At 48.1% G+C, this 23,983-nt stretch overlaps 1 protein-coding gene across 1 annotated transcript in view; it reads right to left on the bottom strand.

The window, feature by feature from the left end:
- LOC146079830 (unconventional myosin-Ig-like) overlaps positions 1 to 23,983 on the bottom strand; it is a 194,502-nt gene that overhangs the window by 75,787 nt on the left and 94,732 nt on the right. The window contains 3 exon segments of the mRNA XM_083186470.1: positions 17,537 to 17,641; positions 20,210 to 20,354; positions 21,409 to 21,632. Of these exon segments, the coding sequence (XP_083042596.1) occupies positions 17,537 to 17,641; positions 20,210 to 20,354; positions 21,409 to 21,632 (474 nt within the window).

Raw genomic sequence — 23,983 nt, 5'->3', positions numbered from 1 at the left:
CCCCACGAGGGGACGCGTATACCTTCGTAGGTATACGCATCCCCTCGCGGGCTTCACAGGTATCCGCGTCCGCTCGCCACGCTTCGGGCTCGGTGGCTCGCTGCGCTCACCACACTTTCTATTCTCAACTCCACGCCGACGTGGATAGTGGGGGTATGAAAAGGTCATAGGACGCGTACCGCCGCCCCTCGCGGGCTCGCCACGCTTCGGGTTCATGTTTATACTTGGGGGGGTGGCATGGGGGTACATTTAAGCATTGTAAGTACCCATTAGGGTGCTTATACAATTTAATATCGAATAGGAGTTAAAATCGCATCGCATGCCATCGGGTGTATGGCATGCGATGCGATTAAAAAATTGTGCGACTAATTATCGGGGCGCCGTGCTAGTACACAAGTACCCAAGGATGGAATAACATGCAAATCGTCAGGAAATGGACGAAAATCGGCAAAAAATCTGACGCAAATCGGCCAAATCGCATCGCAGATCAAATCGGCCGAAAGTCGGTCAATAAATCGGATGCAATATCATATGCAATTTAGATGAAATCGGGCGCCGTGATAATACACAAGTACCCAGATATGTAATACGAGACATTGTACCAGGAGCCACAGTATGGGGGTGCTGTAATACTGTTACTCTGAGAACAAGAGAAAGATGAGATTCAGCACCACGGACAGGGGCCAGGAAAACATGATCTACATAGGAGACAACCGTCTATATAATATATAGCTGCAGGGGGACAGGGCTATGGCTGGGAGCAGGGATACACCCGTCTATATAATACATAGCTGCAGGGGGACAGGGCTATGGCTGGGTGCAGGGATACACCCATCTATATAATATATAGCTGCAGGGGGACAGGGCTCTGGCTGGGTGCAGGGATACACCCGTCTATATAATATATAGCTGCAGGGGGACAGGGCTCTGGCTGGGTGCAGGGATACACCCGTCTATATAATACATAGCTGCAGGAGGGAAAGGGCTCTGGCTGGGTGCAGGGATACACCCGTCTATATAATATATAGCTGCAGGAGGGACAGGGCTATGGCTGGGAGCAGGGATACACCCGTCTATATAATATGTAGCTGCAGAGGGGACAGGGCTATGGCTGGGCGCAGGGATACACCCATCTATATAATATATAGCTGCAGGGGGGACAGGGCTATGGCTGGGAGCAGGGATACACCCGTCTATATAATATATAGCTGCAGGAGGGACAGGGCTCTGGCTGGGCGCAGGGATACACCCGTCTATATAATATATAGCTGCAGGAGGGACAGGGCTATGGCTGGGAGCAGGGATACACCCGTCTATATAATATATAGCTGCAGAGGGGACAGGGCTCTGGCTGGCGCAGGGATACACCCATCTATATAATATATAGCTGCAGGAGGGACAGGGCTCTGGCTGGCGCAGGGATACACCCGTCTATATAATATATAGCTGCAGGAGGGACAGGGCTCTGGCTGGGCGCAGGGATACACCTGTCTATATAATACATAGCTGCAGGGGGACAGGGCTCTGGCTGGATGCAGGGATACACCCATCTATATAATATGTAGCTGCAGGAGGGACAGGGCTCTGGCTGGGCGCAGGGATACACCCGTCTATATAATACATAGCTGCAGGAGGGACAGGGCTCTGGCTGGGCGCAGGGATACACCCGTCTATATAATATATAGCTGCAGGGGGACAGGGCTCTGGCTGGGCGCAGGGATACACCCGTCTATATAATATATAGCTGCAGGGGGACAGGGCTCTGGCTGGGCGCAGGGATACACCCGTCTATATAATATATAGCTGCAGGGGGGACAGGGCTCTGGCTGGGCGCAGGGATACACCCATCTATATAATATGTAGCTGCAGAGGGGACAGGGCTATGGCTGGGAGCAGGGATACACCCATCTATATAATATATAGCTGCAGGGGGACAGGGCTATGGCTGGGTGCAGGGATACACCCGTCTATATAATATATAGCTGCAGGAGGGACAGGGCTCTGGCTGGATGCAGGGATACACCCGTCTATATAATACATAGCTGCAGGAGGGACAGGGTTCTGGCTGGGTGCAGGGATACACCTGTCTATATAATATATAGCTGCAGGGGGACAGGGCTCTGGCTGGGCGCAGGGATACACCCATCTATATAATATGTAGCTGCAGAGGGGACAGGGCTCTGGCTGGGTGCAGGGATACACCCGTCTATATAATACATAGCTGCAGGGGGACAGGGCTCTGGCTGGGTGCAGGGATACACAGTCTATATAATATATAGCTGCAGGAGGGACAGGGCTCTGGCTGGGCGCAGGGATACACCCATCTATATAATATATAGCTGCAGGGGGAAAGGGCTATGGCTGGGCGCAGGGATACACCCGTCTATATAATATATAGCTGCAGGAGGGACAGGGCTCTGGCTGGGCGCAGGGATACACCCATCTATATAATATATAGCTGCAGGGGGACAGGGCTCTGGCTGGGCGCAGGGATACACCCATCTATATAATATATAGCTGCAGAGGGGACAGGGCTCTGGCTGGGCGCAGGGATACACCCATCTATATAATATATAGCTGCAGGGGGACAGGGCTATGGCTGGGAGCAGGGATACACCCATCTATATAATATATAGCTGCAGGGGGACAGGGCTATGGCTGGGTGCAGGGATACACCCATCTATATAATATGTAGCTGCAGAGGGGACAGGGCTATGGCTGGGCGCAGGGATACACCTGTCTATATAATATATAGCTGCAGGGGGACAGGGCTCTGGCTGGGTGCAGAGATACACCCATCTATATAATATGTAGCTGCAGAGGGGACAGGGCTCTGGCTGGGCGCAGGGATACACCCGTCTATATAATATATAGCTGCAGAGGGGACAGGGCTCTGGCTGGGCGCAGGGATACACCCGTCTATATAATATATAGCTGCAGGGGGACAGGGCTCTGGCTGGGTGCAGGGATACACCCATCTATATAATATGTAGCTGCAGAGGGGACAGGGCTCTGGCTGGATGCAGGGATACACCCGTCTATATAATATATAGCTGCAGGGGGACAGGGCTATGGCTGGGAGCAGGGATACACCCGTCTATATAATATATAGCTGCAGGGGGACAGGGCTCTGGCTGGATGCAGGGATACACCCATCTATATAATATATAGCTGCAGGGGGGACAGGGCTCTGGCTGGGTGCAGGGATACACCCGTCTATATAATACATAGCTGCAGGGGGACAGGGCTCTGGCTGGGTGCAGGGATACACCGTCTATATAATATATAGCTGCAGGGGGACAGAGCTCTGGCTGGATGCAGGGATACACCCGTCTATATAATATGTAGCTGCAGGGGGACAGGGCTCTGGCTGGGCGCAGGGATACACCCGTCTATATAATATATAGCTGCAGAGGTTACAGGGCTCTGGCTGGGCGCAGGGATACACCGTCTATATAATATATAGCTGCAGGGGGAGAGGGCTCTGGCTGGGCGCAGGGATACACCGGTCTATATAATACATAGCTGCAGGAGGGACAGGGCTCTGGCTGGGTGCAGGGATACACCCGTCTATATAATATATAGCTGCAGGAGGGACAGGGCTCTGGCTGGGCGCAGGGATACACCCGTCTATATAATACATAGCTGCAGGAGGGACAGGGCTCTGGCTGGGTGCAGGGATACACCTGTCTATATAATATATAGCTGCAGGGGGACAGGGCTCTGGCTGGGTGCAGGGATACACCAGCCTATATGTTATATATAGCTGCAGGGGGACAGGGCTCTGGCTGGGTGCAGGGATACACCCGTCTATATAATATATAGCTGCAGGGGGGACAGGGCTCTGGCTGGGTGCAGGGATACACCCATCTATATAATATATAGCTGCAGGGGGACAGGGCTCTGGCTGGGTGCAGGGATACACCGTCTATATAATATATAGCTGCAGAGGGGACAGGGCTCTGGCTGGGTGCAGGGATACACCCATCTATATAATATGTAGCTGCAGAGGGGACAGGGCTATGGCTGGGCGCAGGGATACACCCGTCTATATAATATATAGCTGCAGGAGGGACAGGGCTCTGGCTGGGCGCAGGGATACACCCGTCTATATAATACATAGCTGCAGGAGGGACAGGGCTCTGGCTGGGTGCAGGGATACACCCATCTATATAATATGTAGCTGCAGGGGGAGAGGGCTCTGGCTGGGCGCAGGGATACACCGGTCTATATAATATATAGCTGCAGGGGGACAGGGCTCTGGCTGGGCGCAGGGATACACCCTTCTATATAATATGTAGCTGCAGGGGGACAGGGCTCTGGCTGGGTGCAGGGAAACACCCATCTATATAATATATAGCTGCAGGGGGACAGGGCTCTGGCTGGGTGCAGGGATACACCCGTCTATATAATATATAGCTGCAGGGGGACAGGGCTCTGGCTGGGAGCAGGGATACACCCGACTATATAATACATAGCTGCAGGGGGACAGGGCTCTGGCTGGATGCAGGGATACACCCGTCTATATAATATATAGCTGCAGGGGGACAGGGCTCTGGCTGGGAGCAGGGAGACACCCGTCTATATAATATATAGCTGCAGAGGGGACAGGGCTCTGGCTGGGTGCAGGGATACACCCATCTATATAATATGTAGCTGCAGGGGGACAGGGCTCTGGCTGGATGCAGGGATACACCCGTCTATATAATATATAGCTGCAGGGGGGACAGGGCTCTGGCTGGATGCAGGAATACACCCGTCTATATAATATATAGCTGCAGGGGGACAGGGCTCTGGCTGGGAGCAGGGATACACCCATCTATATAATATATAGCTGCAGGGGGACAGGGCTATGGCTGGGAGCAGGGATACACCCGTCTATATAATATATAGCTGCAGGGGGACAGGGCTCTGGCTGGATGCAGGGATACACCCGTCTATATAATATATAGCTGCAGGGGGACAGGGCTCTGGCTGGGAGCAGGGATACACCTGTCTATATAATATATAGCTGCAGGGGGACAGGGCTATGGCTGGGAGCAGGGATACACCCGTCTATATAATATATAGCTGCAGAGGGAACAGGGCTCTGGTTGGGTGCAGGGATACACCCATCTATATAATATGTAGCTGCAGAGGGGACAGGGCTATGGCTGGGAGCAGGGATACACCTGTCTATATAATATGTAGCTGCAGAGGGGACAGGGCTCTGGCTGGGTGCAGGGATACACCTGTCTATATAATATATAGCTGCAGGGGGGACAGGGCTCTGGCTGGATGCAGGGATACACCCATCTATATAATATGTAGCTGCAGAGGGGACAGGGCTCTGGCTGGGCGCAGGGATACACCCATCTATATAATATGTAGCTGCAGAGGGGACAGGGCTATGGCTGGGAGCAGGGATACACCTGTCTATATAATATGTAGCTGCAGAGGGGACAGGGCTCTGGCTGGGTGCAGGGATACACCCGTCTATATAATACATAGCTGCAGGGGGGACAGGGCTCTGGCTGGATGCAGGGATACACCCATCTATATAATATGTAGCTGCAGAGGGGACAGGGCTCTGGCTGGGTGCAGGGATACACCTGTCTATATAATATGTAGCTGCAGAGGGGACAGGGCTCTGGCTGGGCGCATGGATACACCCATCTATATAATATGTAGCTGCAGAGGGGACAGGGCTCTGGCTGGATGCAGGGATACACCCATCTATATAATATGTAGCTGCAGAGGGGACAGGGCTCTGGCTGGATGCAGGGATACACCCGTCTATATAATATATAGCTGCAGGGGGACAGGGCTCTGGCTGGGCGCAGGGATACACCCGTCTATATAATATATAGCTGCAGGAGGGACAGGGCTCTGGCTGGGAGCAGGGATACACCCGTCTATATAATATATAGCTGCAGAGGGGACAGGGCTCTGGTTGGGCGCAGGGATACACCCGTCTGTATAATACGTAGCTGCAGGGGGGACAGGGCTATGGCTGGGAGCAGGGATACACCTGTCTATATAATATATAGCTGCAGAGGGGACAGGGCTCTGGCTGGATGCAGGGATACACCCGTCTATATAATACGTAGCTGCAGGGGGGACAGGGCTATGGCTGGGAGCAGGGATACACCTGTCTATATAATATATAGCTGCAGGGGGACAGGGCTCTGGCTGGATGCAGGGATACACCCGTCTATATAATATATAGCTGCAGGAGGGACAGGGCTCTGGTTGGGTGCAGGGATACACCCGTCTATATAATATATAGCTGCAGGGGGACAGGGCTCTGGCTGGATGCAGGGATACACCCGTCTATATAATATATAGCTGCAGGAGGGACAGGGCTCTGGCTGGATGCAGGGATACACCCGTCTATATAATATATAGCTGCAGGGGGACAGTGCTCTGTCTGGGCGCAGGGATACACCCATCTATATAATATATAGCTGCAGGGGGACAGGGCTCTGGCTGAGAGCAGGGATACACCCGACTATATAATACATAGCTGCAGGGGGACAGGGCTCTGGCTGGATGCAGGGATACACCCGTCTATATAATATATAGCTGCAGGGGGACAGGGCTCTGGCTGGGAGCAGGGAGACACCCGTCTATATAATATATAGCTGCAGGGGGACAGGGCTCTGGCTGGGAGCAGGGAGACACCCGTCTATATAATACATAGCTGCAGAGGGGACAGGGCTATGGCTGGGTGCAGGGAGACACCCGTCTATATAATATGTAGCTGCAGAGGGGACAGGGCTCTGGCTGGATGCAGGGATACACCGGTCTATATAATACATAGCTGCAGGGGGGACAGGGCTATGGCTGGGAGCAGGGAGACACCCGTCTATATAATACATAGCTGCAGGGGGGACAGGGCTATGGCTGGGCGCAGGGATACACCTGTCTATATAATATGTAGCTGCAGGGGGACAGGGCTATGGCTGGGCGCAGGGATACACCCGTCTATATAATATATAGCTGCAGGGGGACAGGGCTCTGGCTGGGTGCAGGGATACACCTGTCTATATAATATGTAGCTGCAGAGGGGACAGGGCTCTGGCTGGGCGCAGGGATACACCCGTCTATATAATACATAGCTGCAGGGGGACAGGGCTCTGGCTGGATGCAGGGATACACCCATCTATATAATATGTAGCTGCAGAGGGGACAGGGCTATGGCTGGGAGCAGGGATACACCTGTCTATATAATATATAGCTGCAGGGGGACAGGGCTCTGGTTGGGTGCAGGGATACACCCGTCTATATAATATATAGCTGCAGGGGGACAGGGCTCTGGCTGGATGCAGGGATACACCCGTCTATATAATATATAGCTGCAGGAGGGACAGGGCTCTGGCTGGATGCAGGGATACACCCGTCTATATAATATATAGCTGCAGGGGGACAGTGCTCTGTCTGGGCGCAGGGATACACCCGTCTATATAATATATAGCTGCAGAGGGGACAGGGCTATGGCTGGGCGCAGGGATACACCCGTCTATATAATACATAGCTGCAGAGGGGACAGGGCTATGGCTGGGTGCAGGGATACACCCGTCTATATAATATATAGCTGCAGGAGGGACAGGGCTCTGGCTGGATGCAGGGATACACCCATCTATATAATATATAGCTGCAGAGGGGACAGGGCTCTGGCTGGATGCAGGGATACACCCATCTATACAGTGGCGGATTCAGGGGGGGGGCACCCGGGCACGTGCCCCCCCTGTCATTTATTTTGTAGCTGAGGACCAGGGCTTTCCAACGAGCCCAGCCCCGTGTCTCTAGCCCCCCGGGAACCGGAGATATCGCCTGGCAAACCTGTAACGTTTTTTCCCCATAGGATAATATGGGACCCGTCAATTCCGACCCCCACCCGGTTCCGACGGCTGCCAGTTCCCGCCCTGGCATCACAGAAGCTTGTGGTTGATTTTATTCAATTCCAAATCGCTGGGCCTTCAATATGATACCAGGCTGGTTCAAATCGGTCAATCGGTTCCAGAGATATTGCGTGTAAACCGATTTTTTTTATTTTTGAAATGTAATTTCATGGCTGTTCATGTTTTTTGAGGGCAGATTACTCTGGAACCAAACGCTCCAGTTTCACTGGACCACAATCATTCAAAGCCCACTCAAAAGTTCTTCAATATAATACTTGTCTCAAGTAAATGGGTCAGTTGGTTCCGAAGATATAGCCGGTTAAATGAGATAACTGGTTAAAGGGGGGAGGGGTGGTTTTCTCTCCCCCTCACAACAGAAAATGCAGGGACTAGGCTGGTATAAAAGGGGCCAACCTGGGAATGCATTTTCTGGTGTGAAAGCGGTATTATTTCAAATAGCCGGTACCTGCAGTGCTCTGAATACAGCCAGGCTCTGCCACTATCAGTGGCTATTACTTCTGCTGTCCCCCATTTACCACGAGCATGTATTCCCAATTTGCAATGAGCATGTAATCCCACATGGCAACGAGCATGGAACCTCTGGCAATGAGCATGGAACCCTTGGCAATGAGCATGTAGATAAGCAGCACTTATGTAACATAATTTTTAATAGGCATTATGGTGTTTGGCATAACACATAATGGACATAATGGCGTGTAACTTAATGTGTAATGGACATTATTGTGTAAATGTTTAATGCGAGCCTTTGGTGGACAATGTCCCTGTTTATGAAGTGTATTGTGAATTTTGGCTCAATCCATGTGGCATTATGTGAATTTTGGCTCAATCCGTGTGGTATTATGTGAATTTTGGCTCAATCCATGTGGCATTATGTGAATTTTGGCTCAATCCATGTGGCATTTTATGCATTTGGCTCAATCCGTGTGGCATTATGTGAATTTTGACACAATCCATTTGGCATTATGTGAATTTTGGCTCAATCCGTGTGTGTTATTATGTAAATTTTGGCTCAATCCATGTAGCATTATGTGAATTTTGGCTCATTCCATTTGGCATCATGTGTAAGGGGCAAGTATAATGGGGTCTAGTATTTTGTTGCATAATGTGTAGAAGTTGTATATGGTGTTGACACGCCACCTGTTGATTGGCCACACACCCTTTTCCGGAGAGCGCCTTTGGCGCGCGCGCAACTACATCCTTCACTTTTGTCGACATGGTGGGCCTGCGTACTTTAAATGCCAGGGCCTATTTTTTATTCCATTCCCACCCTCTCCTGCTGCTCTCTTAACATGTACACTGGCACCACTAACACCGCCCCTCCCCCACCCAAACCCTTTTTTATCATGGTGCCCCCCCCTGTCATTTTATCCTGGATCCGCCCCTGCATCTATATAATATATAGCTGCAGGGGGGACAGGGCTCTGGCTGGATGCAGGGATACACCCATCTATATAATATATAGCTGCAGGGGGACAGGGCTATGGCTGGGTACAGGGATACACCCGTCTATATAATATATAGCTGCAGGGGGACAGGGCTCTGGCTGGGCGCAGGGATACACCCGTCTATATAATATGTAGCTGCAGGAGGGACAGGGCTCTGGCTGGGTGCAGGGATACACCCATCTATATAATATGTAGCTGCAGGAGGGACAGGGCTCTGGCTGGGCGCAGGGATACACCCATCTATATAATATATAGCTGCAGGGGGACAGGGCTATGGCTGAGCGCAGGGATACACCCATCTATATAATATATAGCTGCAGGGGGACAGGGCCCTGGCTGGATGCAGGGATACACCCGTCTATATAATATATAGCTGCAGGAGGGACAGGGCTCTGTCTGGGCGCAGGGATACACCCATCTATATAATATATAGCTGCAGGAGGGACAGGGCTCTGGCTGGATGCAGGGATACACCCGTCTATATAATATATAGCTGCAGGGGGACAGGGCTCTGGCTGGGCGCAGGGATACACCCATCTATATAATATATAGCTATCTTTTGCTATATTGCGGGCGGCATTCTTCACGTGAGGTTTTGCCAACTCCAGACCTCTTCGGAATAGGAGGCACTGCTTTTCTGAATAGGCTTCAGAAAATACCGCCTAACCCGCAGCCGTACAGATAGGCGCTGCCGTGAAAGCCTGGTAAAACGCTGCCGGCTTGAGTTTTATATAGCGTAGAGCGCCGGATCGCCATACTTTTTTACGGCGACCATGCTATTTAATAAAATTCGGTTTTGCGTCGTCTCAAGTGTAGTTTCACGTTCGCATTCCCAAACTTAAATGACATATTCTCGTTCTGGTCGTTCTTTATCTCTATGGCTATAGTGTCAAAATGCGTTTTGCACAACGGCACGTAATCAGGCTTCTCGTATCGTATAGTGACCATCTCGTTGTTACGTCCCTTTATTGTAACAGTCCGCAGCAGCGGTACATAACTATCACCGACCCTTTGATGTTCGATAATATCTGTGTACACGAACAGTGTGTATTGGCCGCCGTTGATGTCTGCGCACGGTTTTAAAGAATTAGTTTTAGGTTATAAACCAAGTATTCTTGTCAGTTTAGGGCTGGCCGTGATATGGTACATAGGCTTATTGTCGAAGAATACAGATCGGTCAAGCGGTTTGTACCATAGTTTTAATCCGCCATCCAGTTTATGTCGGCTAATTTCAGCATTGAATGCATCGATTATCGCTTCCATAGTGTCATAAAACCCCGGTTTAATGCATACCCTCGTGGCTGACCCGCTCGAGACATCCCACCTTGTTATTTTCAGCACGCAATCGTGTACATCGATTGTATTCCAGGTGTGGGGGTATTGTATTTCTGTAAGAGCTACTTCCCAGTCGCCGTTTAAGTCTATCGGCTTCGCCAGTTTTGGCGTATACGCTGAAATCTTATTTTGTGGAAATGGATCGGCTGATGCGTTACTCGGTAACGTTATGTAGAACGGTTTGTCATGCATCTTTCCCTTTGTTTATATATCCTTTATTTCCGATGCTGCGATCCAGCTGTTAAATTTTGTGGGGTATCTGCGCCACTTAACTAGCGCGTATTTCCGACCTCTGACCGTCCACTTTGTAAACCCTATTATAATTTTTTGGTATGCTTTGTAACGCCTCTGGGTAGACACTACCGGTTATAGTCTCGCCGTATAGGTCCTCCAGCTTGTAAAGCGGCTTAACCCCTTTAGTGTTTACGCCGTGTATTACAAATATTTCCTCAGAAAAATTCTGTTCATAACCTTTCTGAAATATGTCCTTATATTTGGAAATGCGGACGTGGTCACCAATCGCTAAACAAACGGGTGTTTTCTTACTTCTAAAGTAATCGCCGTACGTCGCCTTGAAGACTCTCAACACGTTAGAATCATTCACGGCACTTGGCGCGCACTTAATCGTTCTATGACAAGTGCTATTATAACTGGATATGAAATCTTGTAAAACATCTATATATCTGTAGGTATTCTTTGCCGTGAAATAACGCCACATTCACGTTTTTAAAGTCCTATTGAAACGCTATATAACAGCGGCTTTCACATCATTATTGGTTGTGAAATGTTGTATTCCAAATTTTTCTAACAACTTTTTTAGGATGTTGTTTAGAAACTCTTTACCGTTTCTTAGGCACGTCGTCCTGTTGGAATATTCCTTTTATAGTTTTTTCTCGCCGGCTTGTGCAATGTGTATCCGTCTTGCTCTTGTAACCATTTTCTTACATCGTTTCTTTTAAATTTATTTTTAACCACTTCATAATATTTATCAATACCGCTATAACTACTTGGTTTTAATACGTCATAATAGTACTCTTTCATCCACTTGTTTTGGATCGCAGCATTCCGTGACACGCGATTCAAAACAGTCATCCTTTAATATGAAACGATATCAAATCATCTCCAGTTCATATCAATAGGGGCGTGCATGTGGGCGTGTTTGTGGGTGGGGTTATGGGAGGGAAAAGGGGCGTGGTAACTGTCACTTTTAGTTTGATATTTCCTGGGACTCTACCTACTATATACAGCTACAGGGGTACAGGGTATGGCTGGGCGCAGGAATATACCCATGTGTGACACATATCCCCGTATAATATCTATGTGTGCTACTTCTATCCCTGTATAATATCTGTCTGACACTTATATCCCAGGATATCTGTGTGTGAATCTTCTATCCCCGGTATAATATCTGTGAGTAACACTTATATCTCCAGTGTAATATCTGTGTGTAACACTTATATCCCTGCTGTAATATCTGTGTTTGACAATTATATCCCTGGTGTACTATCTGCGTGTGACACTTATATCCCTGGTGCAATATCTGTGTGACACTTATATCCCTGGTGTAATATCTGTGTGACACTTATATCTCCAGTGTAATATCTGTGTGTGACACTTATATCCCTGGTGTAATATCTGTGTGTGACACTTATATCCCTGGTATAATATCTGTCTGACACTTATATCCCTGGTGCAATATCTGTGTGACACTTATATTCCTGGTATAATATCTGTGTGTGACACTTACACCCCCAGTTTACATGTGTGTGACACTTATATCCCCAATATAATATCTGTGTGTGATACTTCTATCCCTAGTATAATATCTGTGTGTGATACTTCTATCCCCAGTATAATATCTGTGTGTGATACTTCTATCCCCAGTATAATATCTGTGTGTGATACTTTTATCCCCAGTATAATATCTGTGTGTGACACATATCCCCTGTGCAATATCTGTGTGTGTGACACACTTATATAATCTGTATAATATCTGTGTGTGACATTTATATCCCTGGTATATCATCTGTCTGACACTTATATCCCTGGTGTATCTGTGTGTGACACATATTCCTGGTATAATATATGTGTGACACTTATATCCCCGGAGCAATATCTGTGTGTGACACTTATATCCCCAGTATAATATCTGTGTGTGACATCTATTTCCCTGGTCTAATATCTGTGTGTGACACTTATATTCCTGGTATAATATATGTGTGACACTTATATCCCTGGTATATCTGTGTGTGACACTTATATTCCTGGTATAATATTTGAGTGACACTTATATCCCCAGTATAATATCTGTGCGTGACACTTATATCCCGGTATAATATTTATATAGAAACATAGAATGTGACGACCGATAAGAACCACTTGTCCCATCTAGTCTGCCCCTTTTTTAAACATGTTACCTCAAACCATATTTGATCCTTATTTCTTTGTAAGGATATCAATATGCCTATCCCAAGCATGTTTACACTGTACTACTGTATTTGCCTCTACCACCTCTGATGGGAGGCTATTCCACTTATCTACTACTCTTTCTGTGAAGTAATTCTTCCTCACATCTTCCTCCCCCTAGTGTCAGTGCATGTCCTCGTGTTCTGCTGCTCCTCTTCCTGTGACTAATGTCTCCCACCTGTACCTTCCTCCCTCTAGTGTCAGTGCATGTCGTGTTCTGCTGCTCCTCTTCCTGTGACTAATGTCTCCCACCTGTACCTTCCTCCCCCTAGTGTCAGTGCATGTCCTCGTGTTCTGTTGCTCCTCTTCCTGTGACTAATGTCTCCCACCTGTACCTTCCTCCCTCTAGTGTCAGTGCATGTCCTCGTGTTCTACTGCTCCTCTTCCTGTGAAGAATGTCTCTTACCTGTACCTTCCTCCCTCTAGTGTCAGTGCATGTCCTCATGTTCTGCTGCTCCTCTTCCTGTGAAGAATGTCTCCCACCTGTACCTTCCTCCCTCTAGTGTCAGTGCATGTCCTCGTGTTCTGCTGCTCCTCTTCCTGTGAAGAATGTCTCCCACCTGTACCTTCCTCCCTCTAGTGTCAGTGCATGTCCTCGTGTTCTGCTGCTCCTCTTCCTGTGATGAATGTCTCCCACCTGTACCTTCCTCCCTCTAGTGTCAGTGTATGTCCTCGTGTTCTGCTGCTCCTCTTCCTGTGAAGAATGTCTCCCACCTGTACCTTCCTCCCTCTAGTGTCAGTGCATGTCCTCGTGTTCTGCTGCTCCTCTTCCTGTGAAGAATGTCTCCCACCTGTACCTTTCTCACCCTAGTGTCAGTGCATGTCCTCGTGTTCTGCTGCTCCACTTCCTGTGACTAATGTCTCCCACCTGTACCTTCCTCCCTCTAGTGTCAGTGCATGTCCTCGTGTTCTGCTGCTCCTCTTCCTGTGAAGAATGTCTCCCACCTGTACCTTCCTCCCTCTAGTGTCAGTGCCTGTCCTCGTGTTCTGCTGCTCCTCTTCCTGTGACGAATGTCTCCCACCTGGACCTTCCTCCCCCTAGTGTCAGTGCATGTCCTCGTGTTCTGCTGCTCCACTTCCTGTGACTAATGTCTCCCACCTGTACCTTCCTCCCTCTAGTGTCAGTGCATGTCCTCGTGTTCTGCTGCTCCTCTTCCTGTGAAGAATGTCTCCCACCTGTACCTTCCTCCCTCTAGTGTCAGTGCCTGTCCTCGTGTTCTGCTGCTCCTCTTCCTGTGACGAATGTCTCCCACCTGGACCTTCCTCCCCCTAGTGTCAGTGCATGTCCTCGTGTTCTGCTGCTCCTCTTCCTGTGAAGAATGTCTCCCACCTGTACCTTGTTAAAACCCTTGATATAGTTTCTATCATGTCCCCCTTTCCCTTCTCTGCTCTAAAGTATACATATTAAGATATTTTAGTCTTTCCTGGTACGTTTTGTGATGTAGGCCATGCACCATTTTAGTTGCCCTTCTTTGTACAGTCTCTAATGTATTTATATCCTTCTGTAGATATGGCCTCCAGAACTGAAAACAATACTCTAGATGAGGTCGTATCAATGACCTATACAGTGGCATTATTACTTCTTTCTTTCTACTGCTGATACCTCTCCATATCAGTGACACTTATATCATTGGTATAATATCTGTCTGACACCACAATATATCTATGTGTGGGACACTTATATCCCTGGTATAAGAACAGTGTGACACATATCCCCGGTATAATACCTGTGTGTGACACTTATATCCCCAGTGTAATATCTGTGTGTGACACTTATATCCTGGGTATAATAGCTGTGTGACACTTACTGGATATCCCCAGTATAATATTTGTGTGTGACACTTATATCCCTGGTAAAATATCTGTGTGACACTTATATCCCCAGTGTAATATCTGTGTGACACTTATATCCCTGGTATAATATCTGTGTGACACTTACTCTATATCCCCAGTATATTTGTGTGTGACACTTATATCACTGGTAAAATATCTGTGTGACACTTACATCCCCAGTGTAATATCTGTGTGTGACACTTATATCCCTGGTATAATATCTGTGTGACACTTATATCCCCGGTATAATATCTGTGTGACACTTGTGTCCTCGGTATAGTATCAGTGTGTGACACTTATATACCTGGTATAATATCTGTGAGACACTTATATCCGCAGTATAATATTTCGGTACTGCTTTCCTAGCACGGCGCCCACGATCTAGATTGTATGTGTGGGGCTGATATCTCAAGCATCTCATGCATCTTATGTGTTTGTGCGGCATAAGATGCATGAGATGATGCAATCGACGAGATTTTTACATTGGAATCAATGTAAAAAGGCCCCAAAACCCCAATTTTAATTGCTAACCCCCCCCCCCTCATGGGTGAAATGGCCCCTTCATTGTTAACGCCACCCCACTATTGATGCCAACCCGAAGCGTGGCGAGCGCAGCGAGCCCAGCGGTACGCGTCCTCCGACCTTTTCATATCCCCACTATACACGTCGGCGTGGAGTTGATGTTATATAGTGTGGCGAGCGCAGCGTGCCCGAAGCGTGGGGAGCGGACGCAGAATACATGTGAAGTAGTCCGCTGCGCTCGCCACGCTTCGGGCTCGTGGCTCGCCACACTATATAAAATCAACTCCACGCCGACGTGTATAGTGGGGGTATGAAAAGGTTGGAGGACGCGTACCGCCGCCCCTCGCGTAGAGTGCTGGTGGCGTTAACAATGGTTATTGGGGGCTCACGATTTTTTATCTCACGGATCTCATGGATCTCATGCATCATATGGATGCATAAGATCCATGAGATTAAAAAATCGCGTTGATTGTATGCCGTAAGTACCTTAAACTTAAGGCATACAATCAATGAGACGGGCGCCGTGCTAGGAAAGCAGTACCAATATTTGTGTGTGACACTTATATCCCTGGTATAATATCTGTGTGACATTGATGTTCTCGGTATAGTATCAGTGTGTGACACGTATATCCCTGGTATAATATCTGTGTGTGACACTTATATCCCCAGTATAATATCTGTGTGACACTTATATCCCCAGTATAATATCTGTGTGACACGTATATCCCCGGTATAGTATCAGTGTGTGACACGTATATCCCCAGTATAATATCAGTGTGTGACACTTATATCCCCGGTATAATATCTGTGTGACACTTATATCCCCAGTATAATATCTGTGTGACACTTATATCCCCAGTATAATATCTGTGTGTGACACTTATGTCCCCAGTATAATATCTGTGTGTGACACTTATGTCCTCAGTATATGATCAGTGTGTGACACTTATATCCCTGGTATAATATCTGTGTGACACTTATATCCCTGGTATAATATCTGTGTGTGACACTTATATCCCCAGTATAATATCAGTGTGTGACACTTATATCCCCAGTATAATATCTGTGTGACACTTATATCCCCAGTATAATATCTGTGTGACACGTATATCCCCGGTATAGTATCAGTGTGTGACACGTATATCCCCAGTATAATATCTGTGTGTGACACTTATATCCCCGGTATAATATCTGTGTGACACTTATATCCCCAGTATAATATCTGTGTGACACTTATATCCCCAGTATAATATCTGTGTGTGACACTTATGTCCCCAGTATAATATCTGTGTGTGACACTTATGTCCTCAGTATATGATCAGTGTGTGACACTTATATCCCTGGTATAATATCTGTGTGACACTTATATCCCTGGTATAATATCTGTGTGTGACACTTATATCCCCAGTATAATATCAGTGTGTGACACTTATATCCTCAGTATAATATTAGTGTGTGACACTTATATCCCCGGTATAATATCTGTGTGTGACACTTATATCCTCAGTATAATATTAGTGTGTGACACTTATATCCCCGGTATAATATCTGTGTGTGACACTTATATCCCCGGTATAATATCTGTGTGTGACACTTATATCCCTGGTATAATATCAATGTGTGACACTTATGTCCTCGGTATAGTATCAGTGTGTGACACTTATATCCCCGGTATAATATTTCTGTGTGACACTTATATCTCCGGTATAATATCTGTGTGAGACACTTATATCCCCGGTATAATATCTGTGTGTGACACTTATATCCCCGGTATAATATCTGTGTGTGACACTTATATCCCCGGTATAATATCTGTGTGTGACACTTATATCCCCGGTATAATATCTGTGTGTGACACTTATATCCCCAGTATAATATCTGTGTGTGACACTTATATCCCAAGTATAATATCTGTGTGTGACACTTATATCCCTTGTATAATATCAATGTGTGACACTTATATCCTCAGTATAATATAAGTGTGTGACACTTATATCCCCGGTATAACATGTATTTGTTGTGGTCACTCACCTTTCGGATATGACATGAGAATAAGACCAGGCTGTGACCATCTTTCTTCCTCAGAGCCTGAAGCAGTTGGTAGAAGTCCGCTGCCCCTGTGGGGTTCTCTGTTCCCTGTATCAGGGGGACAACAGAGAGGACATGAGGAAATAATGGCAGCCAGTGCATGGAAGGAGGAGCCAGTGCATGGAAGGAGGAGCCACAGACATTACGTTTCCACCAGTGGGGATATGTTACACCTTCTACATACATTAGAGGAAATTATATCATTGTAGCCTCAGTCCTGATGTGATTGGTGTACTGTAATTAGTGTAATAAGATAATTGTATTTTTTTTTTATACAAATGTAGTGTTTCAATGTCTTATTTTAGGGATACCCCCGTGCATTACCCCACTGGTCCTGAGCATGACCCCACTGGCCCAAGGCATGACCCCACTGGCTCCAGGCATTACCACACTGGCCATGGGCCCCCACTGGCCCCAGGCATTACCCCACTGGCCCCAGGCATTACCCCACTGGCTCCTGGTATTAACCAACTGGCCCCAGGTTTAACCCCCACTGGCTCCAGATATTAACCAACTGGCCCCAGGCATTACCCCACTGGCCCCAAGCATTACCACACTGGCCATGGGCCCCCACTGGCCCCAGGCATTACCCCACTGGCCCCAGGCATTACCGCACTGGCTCCAGATATTACCCCACTGGCCCAATGCATTACCCCACTGGCCCTGGGTATTACAGTCCCTCCTGATGACTGTTCATTATTATCAGAAATGTGGTGAGATATGTACATTTATTATCTAATGTAAATATGGGTGAGAGGTCTGATTCTGGATGTGACCCGGGGAGTTACTATTAGCCCCCCACCGCTCTCCATGTCAGACACCTCTATCTATCTCTCAAATCGTACATGTTTCACATTGCAGCCTAACCATAACCTACCTACCATGCAGTCTATCTATAACCTACCTACCATGCAGCCTAGCCATAACCTACCGACCCTGCAGTCTATCTATAACCTACCTACCATGCAGCCTAGCCATAACCTACCTAACATGCAGTCTATCTATAACCTTCCTACCATGCAGCCGAGCCATAACCTACCTAACACGCAGTCTATCTATAACCTACCTACCATGCAGCCTAGCCATAACCTACCTACCATGCAGTCTATCTATAACCTACCTACCCTACAGCTTAACCCTATCCTACCTACCCTGCAGCCTAACCATAACTTACTGTACATATCCTGCAGCCTAACCATAACCTACTATACCTACCCTGCAGCCTAACCATAACCTACTATACCTACCCTGCAGCCTAACCATAAAATACCTACCATGCAGTCTAACTATAACCTACCTAACCTACTCTGCAGCCTTTCCATAACCTACTGTACCTACCCTGCAGCCTAACCATAACCTACCTATCCCACAGCCTATCCATAACCTCTTATACCTACCCTGCAGCCTATCGGTAACCTACTGTACCTACCCTGCAGCCTAACCATAAACTACTTACCCTGCAGCCTAACCATAACCTACCTTGCAGCCTATCCATAACCTACTGTACCTACCCTGCAGCCTATCGGTAACCTACCTACCCTGCAGCCTAACCATAACCTACCTACCCTGTAACCTAACCATAACCTACCCTGCAGCCTGCAGCCTATCCATAACCTACTGTAACCTAACCATAACCTACCCTGCAGCCTATCCATAACCTACTGTACCTACCCGCATCCTAACCATAACCTACTTACCCTGCATCCTAACCATAACCTACCTACCCGCATCCTAACCATAACCTACCTACCCGCATCCTAACCATAACCTACTTACCCTGCATCCTAACCATAACCTACTTACCCTGCATCCTAACCATAACCTACCTACCCGCATCCTAACCATAACCTACTTACCCTGCATCCTAACCATAACCTACTTACCCTGCATCCTAACGATAACCTACCTACCCTGCATCCTAACCATAACCTACCTACCCGCATCCTAACCATAACCTACCTACCCTGCATCCTAACCATAACCTACCTACCCTGCATCCTAACCATAACCTACCTACCTGCATCCTAACCATAACCTACCTACCCTGCATCCTAACCATAACCTACCTACCCTGCATCCTAACCATAACCTACCTACCCTGCATCCTAACCATAACCTACCTACCCGCATCCTAACCATAACCTACCTACCCTGCATCCTAACCATAACCTACTTACCCCGCATCCTAACCATAACCTACCTACCTGCATCCTAACCATAACCTACCTACCCTGCATCCTAACCATAACCTACCTACCCTGCATCCTAACCATAACCTACCTACCCTGCATCCTAACCATAACCTACCTACCCGCATCCTAACCATAACCTACTTACCTGCATCCTAACCATAACCTACCTACCCTGCAGCCTAACCATAACCTACTTACCTGCATCCTAACCATAACCTACCTACCCTGCATCCTAACCATAACCTACCTACCCCGCATCCTAACCATAACCTACCTACCTGCATCCTAATCATAACATTGGCATCCTCCTCGATGTCGATATTCCGCTGTTAGTATTCTAATGTTAACCACATCTCTCTGCCTACGGCCCTCCCCTGCCCATTTCCTCATTAACATGATACCATCCAGCTACCCCCATACTCACACAGGCCAGGTAGTTCTGCTTCCATGCCCGCTGATAGCCCACATCTTTCCGCAAACCCTGCAGCGCCTCCATTGCGCAAACCTTGGACTTAATCTGGAACATGTCGGAGGGTGGAATGTTCTTCACTATCTTCCTGGCTCGCCATCTGCGCACAAGGGCGACAGAAACACCACCAATAAATCATCAAAAGGACGCAGGCATCATAAGGAGGGGAGAGATCGGGCTGCGTTGCCAGAGAATCCTAGTTCCAGCCAGAAAATGTCCCAGACACTGGATCCCAGAACACATAAGAGGAGTTGGGGTCATTCAGACTTTACTGACTTGTCAGAACTTTTTAACCCCAGGCCACGCCGGGGACTTCAGCTAGTTATAAAAAATGAACAGCTGTTTTGTAGCAATGCATCCTGAGTCAGTGGACTACCGAGGACTGGGGAGAAGTGTTATGGACCCACCAATACAAATATAAAGTTGGAACACAGCAATGCAGCACCATACACTACCCCCCTGGGGTAAAGTCTGCAGCAGCGCTGGGGGTTAGTTATTACCAGCTGTGGTCGTCTTTGTTGGGGAACCAAATTAGTGTTGGTCCTGTTCAGCAATGGTGTCCAACGCAAAGCAGCTGACAGTCAGCATATCGGTCGGCTGGCAGTGCCAAGTATGGAGGGTGCCCAAGTAGAATGGGAGGAGCTCCTTGTGACAAGGGCCACTAGCCCAGGACAGGGCAATAAGTCCTAAACGTGCCCAGAGACTTTATGTAACCAGCAGGATCTCAGAGTTTAGAGCTGCAGCTGGACGGATTAGATCCAGTCCAGGTTTTTCCTAAGATCTGATGTGATCATTGTTTGGCTAATTAGCAACAGCTGTGGTTTTCTGGTAAATATCTTTTGAGGGCAGAGAGTCAGGGTTCCCAATGCCAGTTAGTGGCTGGGCAATAGGCTTGGGGTGTGGGGATCAGTATTTCATGTGATGTGTGGCGCCCCCTACTGCATTACCGTGTTATAGCTGTCACTGCTGCTTCCATGTGAGCATAAATCACATGTAAATGAGGGCTGTGTGTTATGTCAGGGTGACCCTGTACAGCAGACTGACTATAGTATTATTCCTGCTCTTACACAATATAAATGTAGACAGATATCTCATTGTAATTATCGTTCCTGTTATTATTACTTCAGTCCTTTATTATATCACAGCCCAAATACCTTCTAAATAGGTTCCGGCAGATTTCCTGGAAGGTCTCAAGGACAGCGGGTGGGTCCGGCCACTCCACACTCTTCCCATAATCCTCCATTTCCCGAATATTCTCAAAGCGTCTCACGACTTCCATCAAATGGGATCTGACCTTATAGCATTTGTAATAGCTCATGATGGTATAAATGGCCTTCAGACGCCGGTACCGCCAGCGAGCCAGCGTGCCGCGCCAAACCTGCAATGGTCATGTATGTTAGACAGTGATACACAGTCATATACCATATACTGTATATATATATACCGCCAGCGTGCCGCGCCAAACCTGCAATGGTCATGTATGTTACACAGTGATACACAGTCATATACCATATACTGTATATATATATACCGCCAGCGTGCCGCGCCAAACCTGCAACGGTCATGTACGTAACACAGTGATACACAGTCATATACCATATACTGTGTATATATATATATATATATATATATACCGCCAGCGTGCCGCGCCAAACCTGCAACGGTCATGTATGTTACACGGTGATACACAGTCATATACCATATACTGTATATATATATATATATACCGCCAGCGTGCCGCGCCAAACCTGCAATGGTCATGTATGTTACACGGTGATACACAGTCATATACCATATACATATATATACCGCCAGCGTGCCGCGCCAAACCTGCAACGGTCATGTATGTAACACAGTGATACACAGTCATATACCATATACTGTATATATATATATATATATATATATATATATATATATATATACCGCCAGCGTGCCGCGCCAAACCTGCAACGGTCATGTATGTTACATAGTGATACACAGTCATATACCATATACTGTATATATATATATATATATATATATATATATATATATATATATATATATACACACATACATACATACATACATACATACATACACACACACACACACATACCACCAGCGTGCCGCGCCAAACCTTCAATGGTCTGAAAACTGAAACCAATATCACCAATATACCATATACTGTATATATATATATATATATATATATATATATACCGCCAGCATGCCGCGCCAAACCTGCAACGGTCATGCACGTAATACAGTGATACACAGTCATATACCATATACTGTATATCTCCTATATATTTGGCTACATCTGTCACTCAAAGTGGGTGTCTGTGTCTATAACGCTCTGTTCCTGGACTTTCCTCTTAATGTGTGATTGCCTTCATCTGTGCTGAACACCTTTCTGAGAAATTAACCTGTTTAAAACAGGTGATGGCAATCATACATTAAGGGGAAGTCTAGAAACAGAGCATTGTGTCCCTCCTGGAGAGGGTCATGTTGGGAGGTATGTGACAGAGAACCAGCCCAGTGAGCCCACAGACAGTGCCAGACACCCACTGCCTTCCCATGTTGCCCAGCACTGCTACTCCACAGCCACCAGGTGAGCGCCCCCCTCCCGCGATTTGCGGCAAAACCTCCCCCCCCCCCACGCGCCCCCCCCTCCCGCGATTTGCGGCAAAAATACCCGCTCCCCCGCGACCGCGATTCGCAGCAAAAACACCCCCGCGACCCCCCCTCCCGCGATTCGCTGCAAAAAGAACCCCTCCACGACCCCTCCCGCAATTCGCGGCATAACCACCACCCCGCGACCCCCCCCTCCCGCGAATCGCTGTAAACCCTCCCCCCTGACCCCCCCCCCCCGATTCGCAGAAAAAACACCCCCCCGCGACCTCCCTCCCGCGATTCGCGGCAAAAAGGACCCCCCGCGACCCCCCCTTGCACGATTGGCGGCACCCCCCCTGCGACCCCCCTCCCGCGATTCGCGGCACACACCCCCCCCGCAATTCGCAGCAGCCCCAGGATTAAATGGCACATGCAAAACACTGACATGGCTATGGTCGACAATGAAAAAGGTTGACATGAGTTTTTGAAGGTTTTTTGTCATTTTTTGAATATTTTCATATTCATTCTCATGTGTCGACATGGACACCAATGAAGTGGCACAGTTATGTCAACATTTACATGTGTTGACCTTTCTGTGTTGAGTTTTTCTTGTGGCGATTCGCGTCACACCCCCCCGCAAACCCCCCTCCCGCGATTCGCGGCACCCCCCGTGACCCCCCACCTCCCGCAATTCGCGGCAACCCCCCACCGGAACCCCTGTGAACCCCGCCCTCCCGCGATTCGCGGCACCCAACCCCGCGACCCCCCCCTCCCGCAATTCGCGGCAACCCCCGTGATTCGCGGCAGCTCCAGAATTAAATTGCACATTTTTTGAATGTTTTCATATTCATTCTCATGTGTCGACATGGACACCGATGAAGTGCCACACTTATGTCAACATTTACATGTGTTGACCTTTCTGTGTTGATTTTTTCTTGTGGCGATTCGCGTCACACCCCCCCGCAACCCCCACTCCCGCGATTCACGGCACACACACACCCCCCCGCGATTCTCGGTACCCCACCCCGTGACCCCCCCTCCCGTGATTCACGGCACATCCCCCGCGCCCCCCCCTACCATGATTCGCCGCAACCCCCGCCCCCGTAACCCCCCTCCCGCGATTTGCGGCAA

This window comes from Crinia signifera, chromosome 5 (genome assembly GCF_055691185.1).
Source record: "Crinia signifera chromosome 5, ASM5569118v1, whole genome shotgun sequence".
In the NCBI taxonomy this organism is placed as follows: domain Eukaryota; kingdom Metazoa; phylum Chordata; class Amphibia; order Anura; family Myobatrachidae; genus Crinia; species Crinia signifera.
This window is presented reverse-complemented; position numbering and strand designations above follow the sequence as displayed.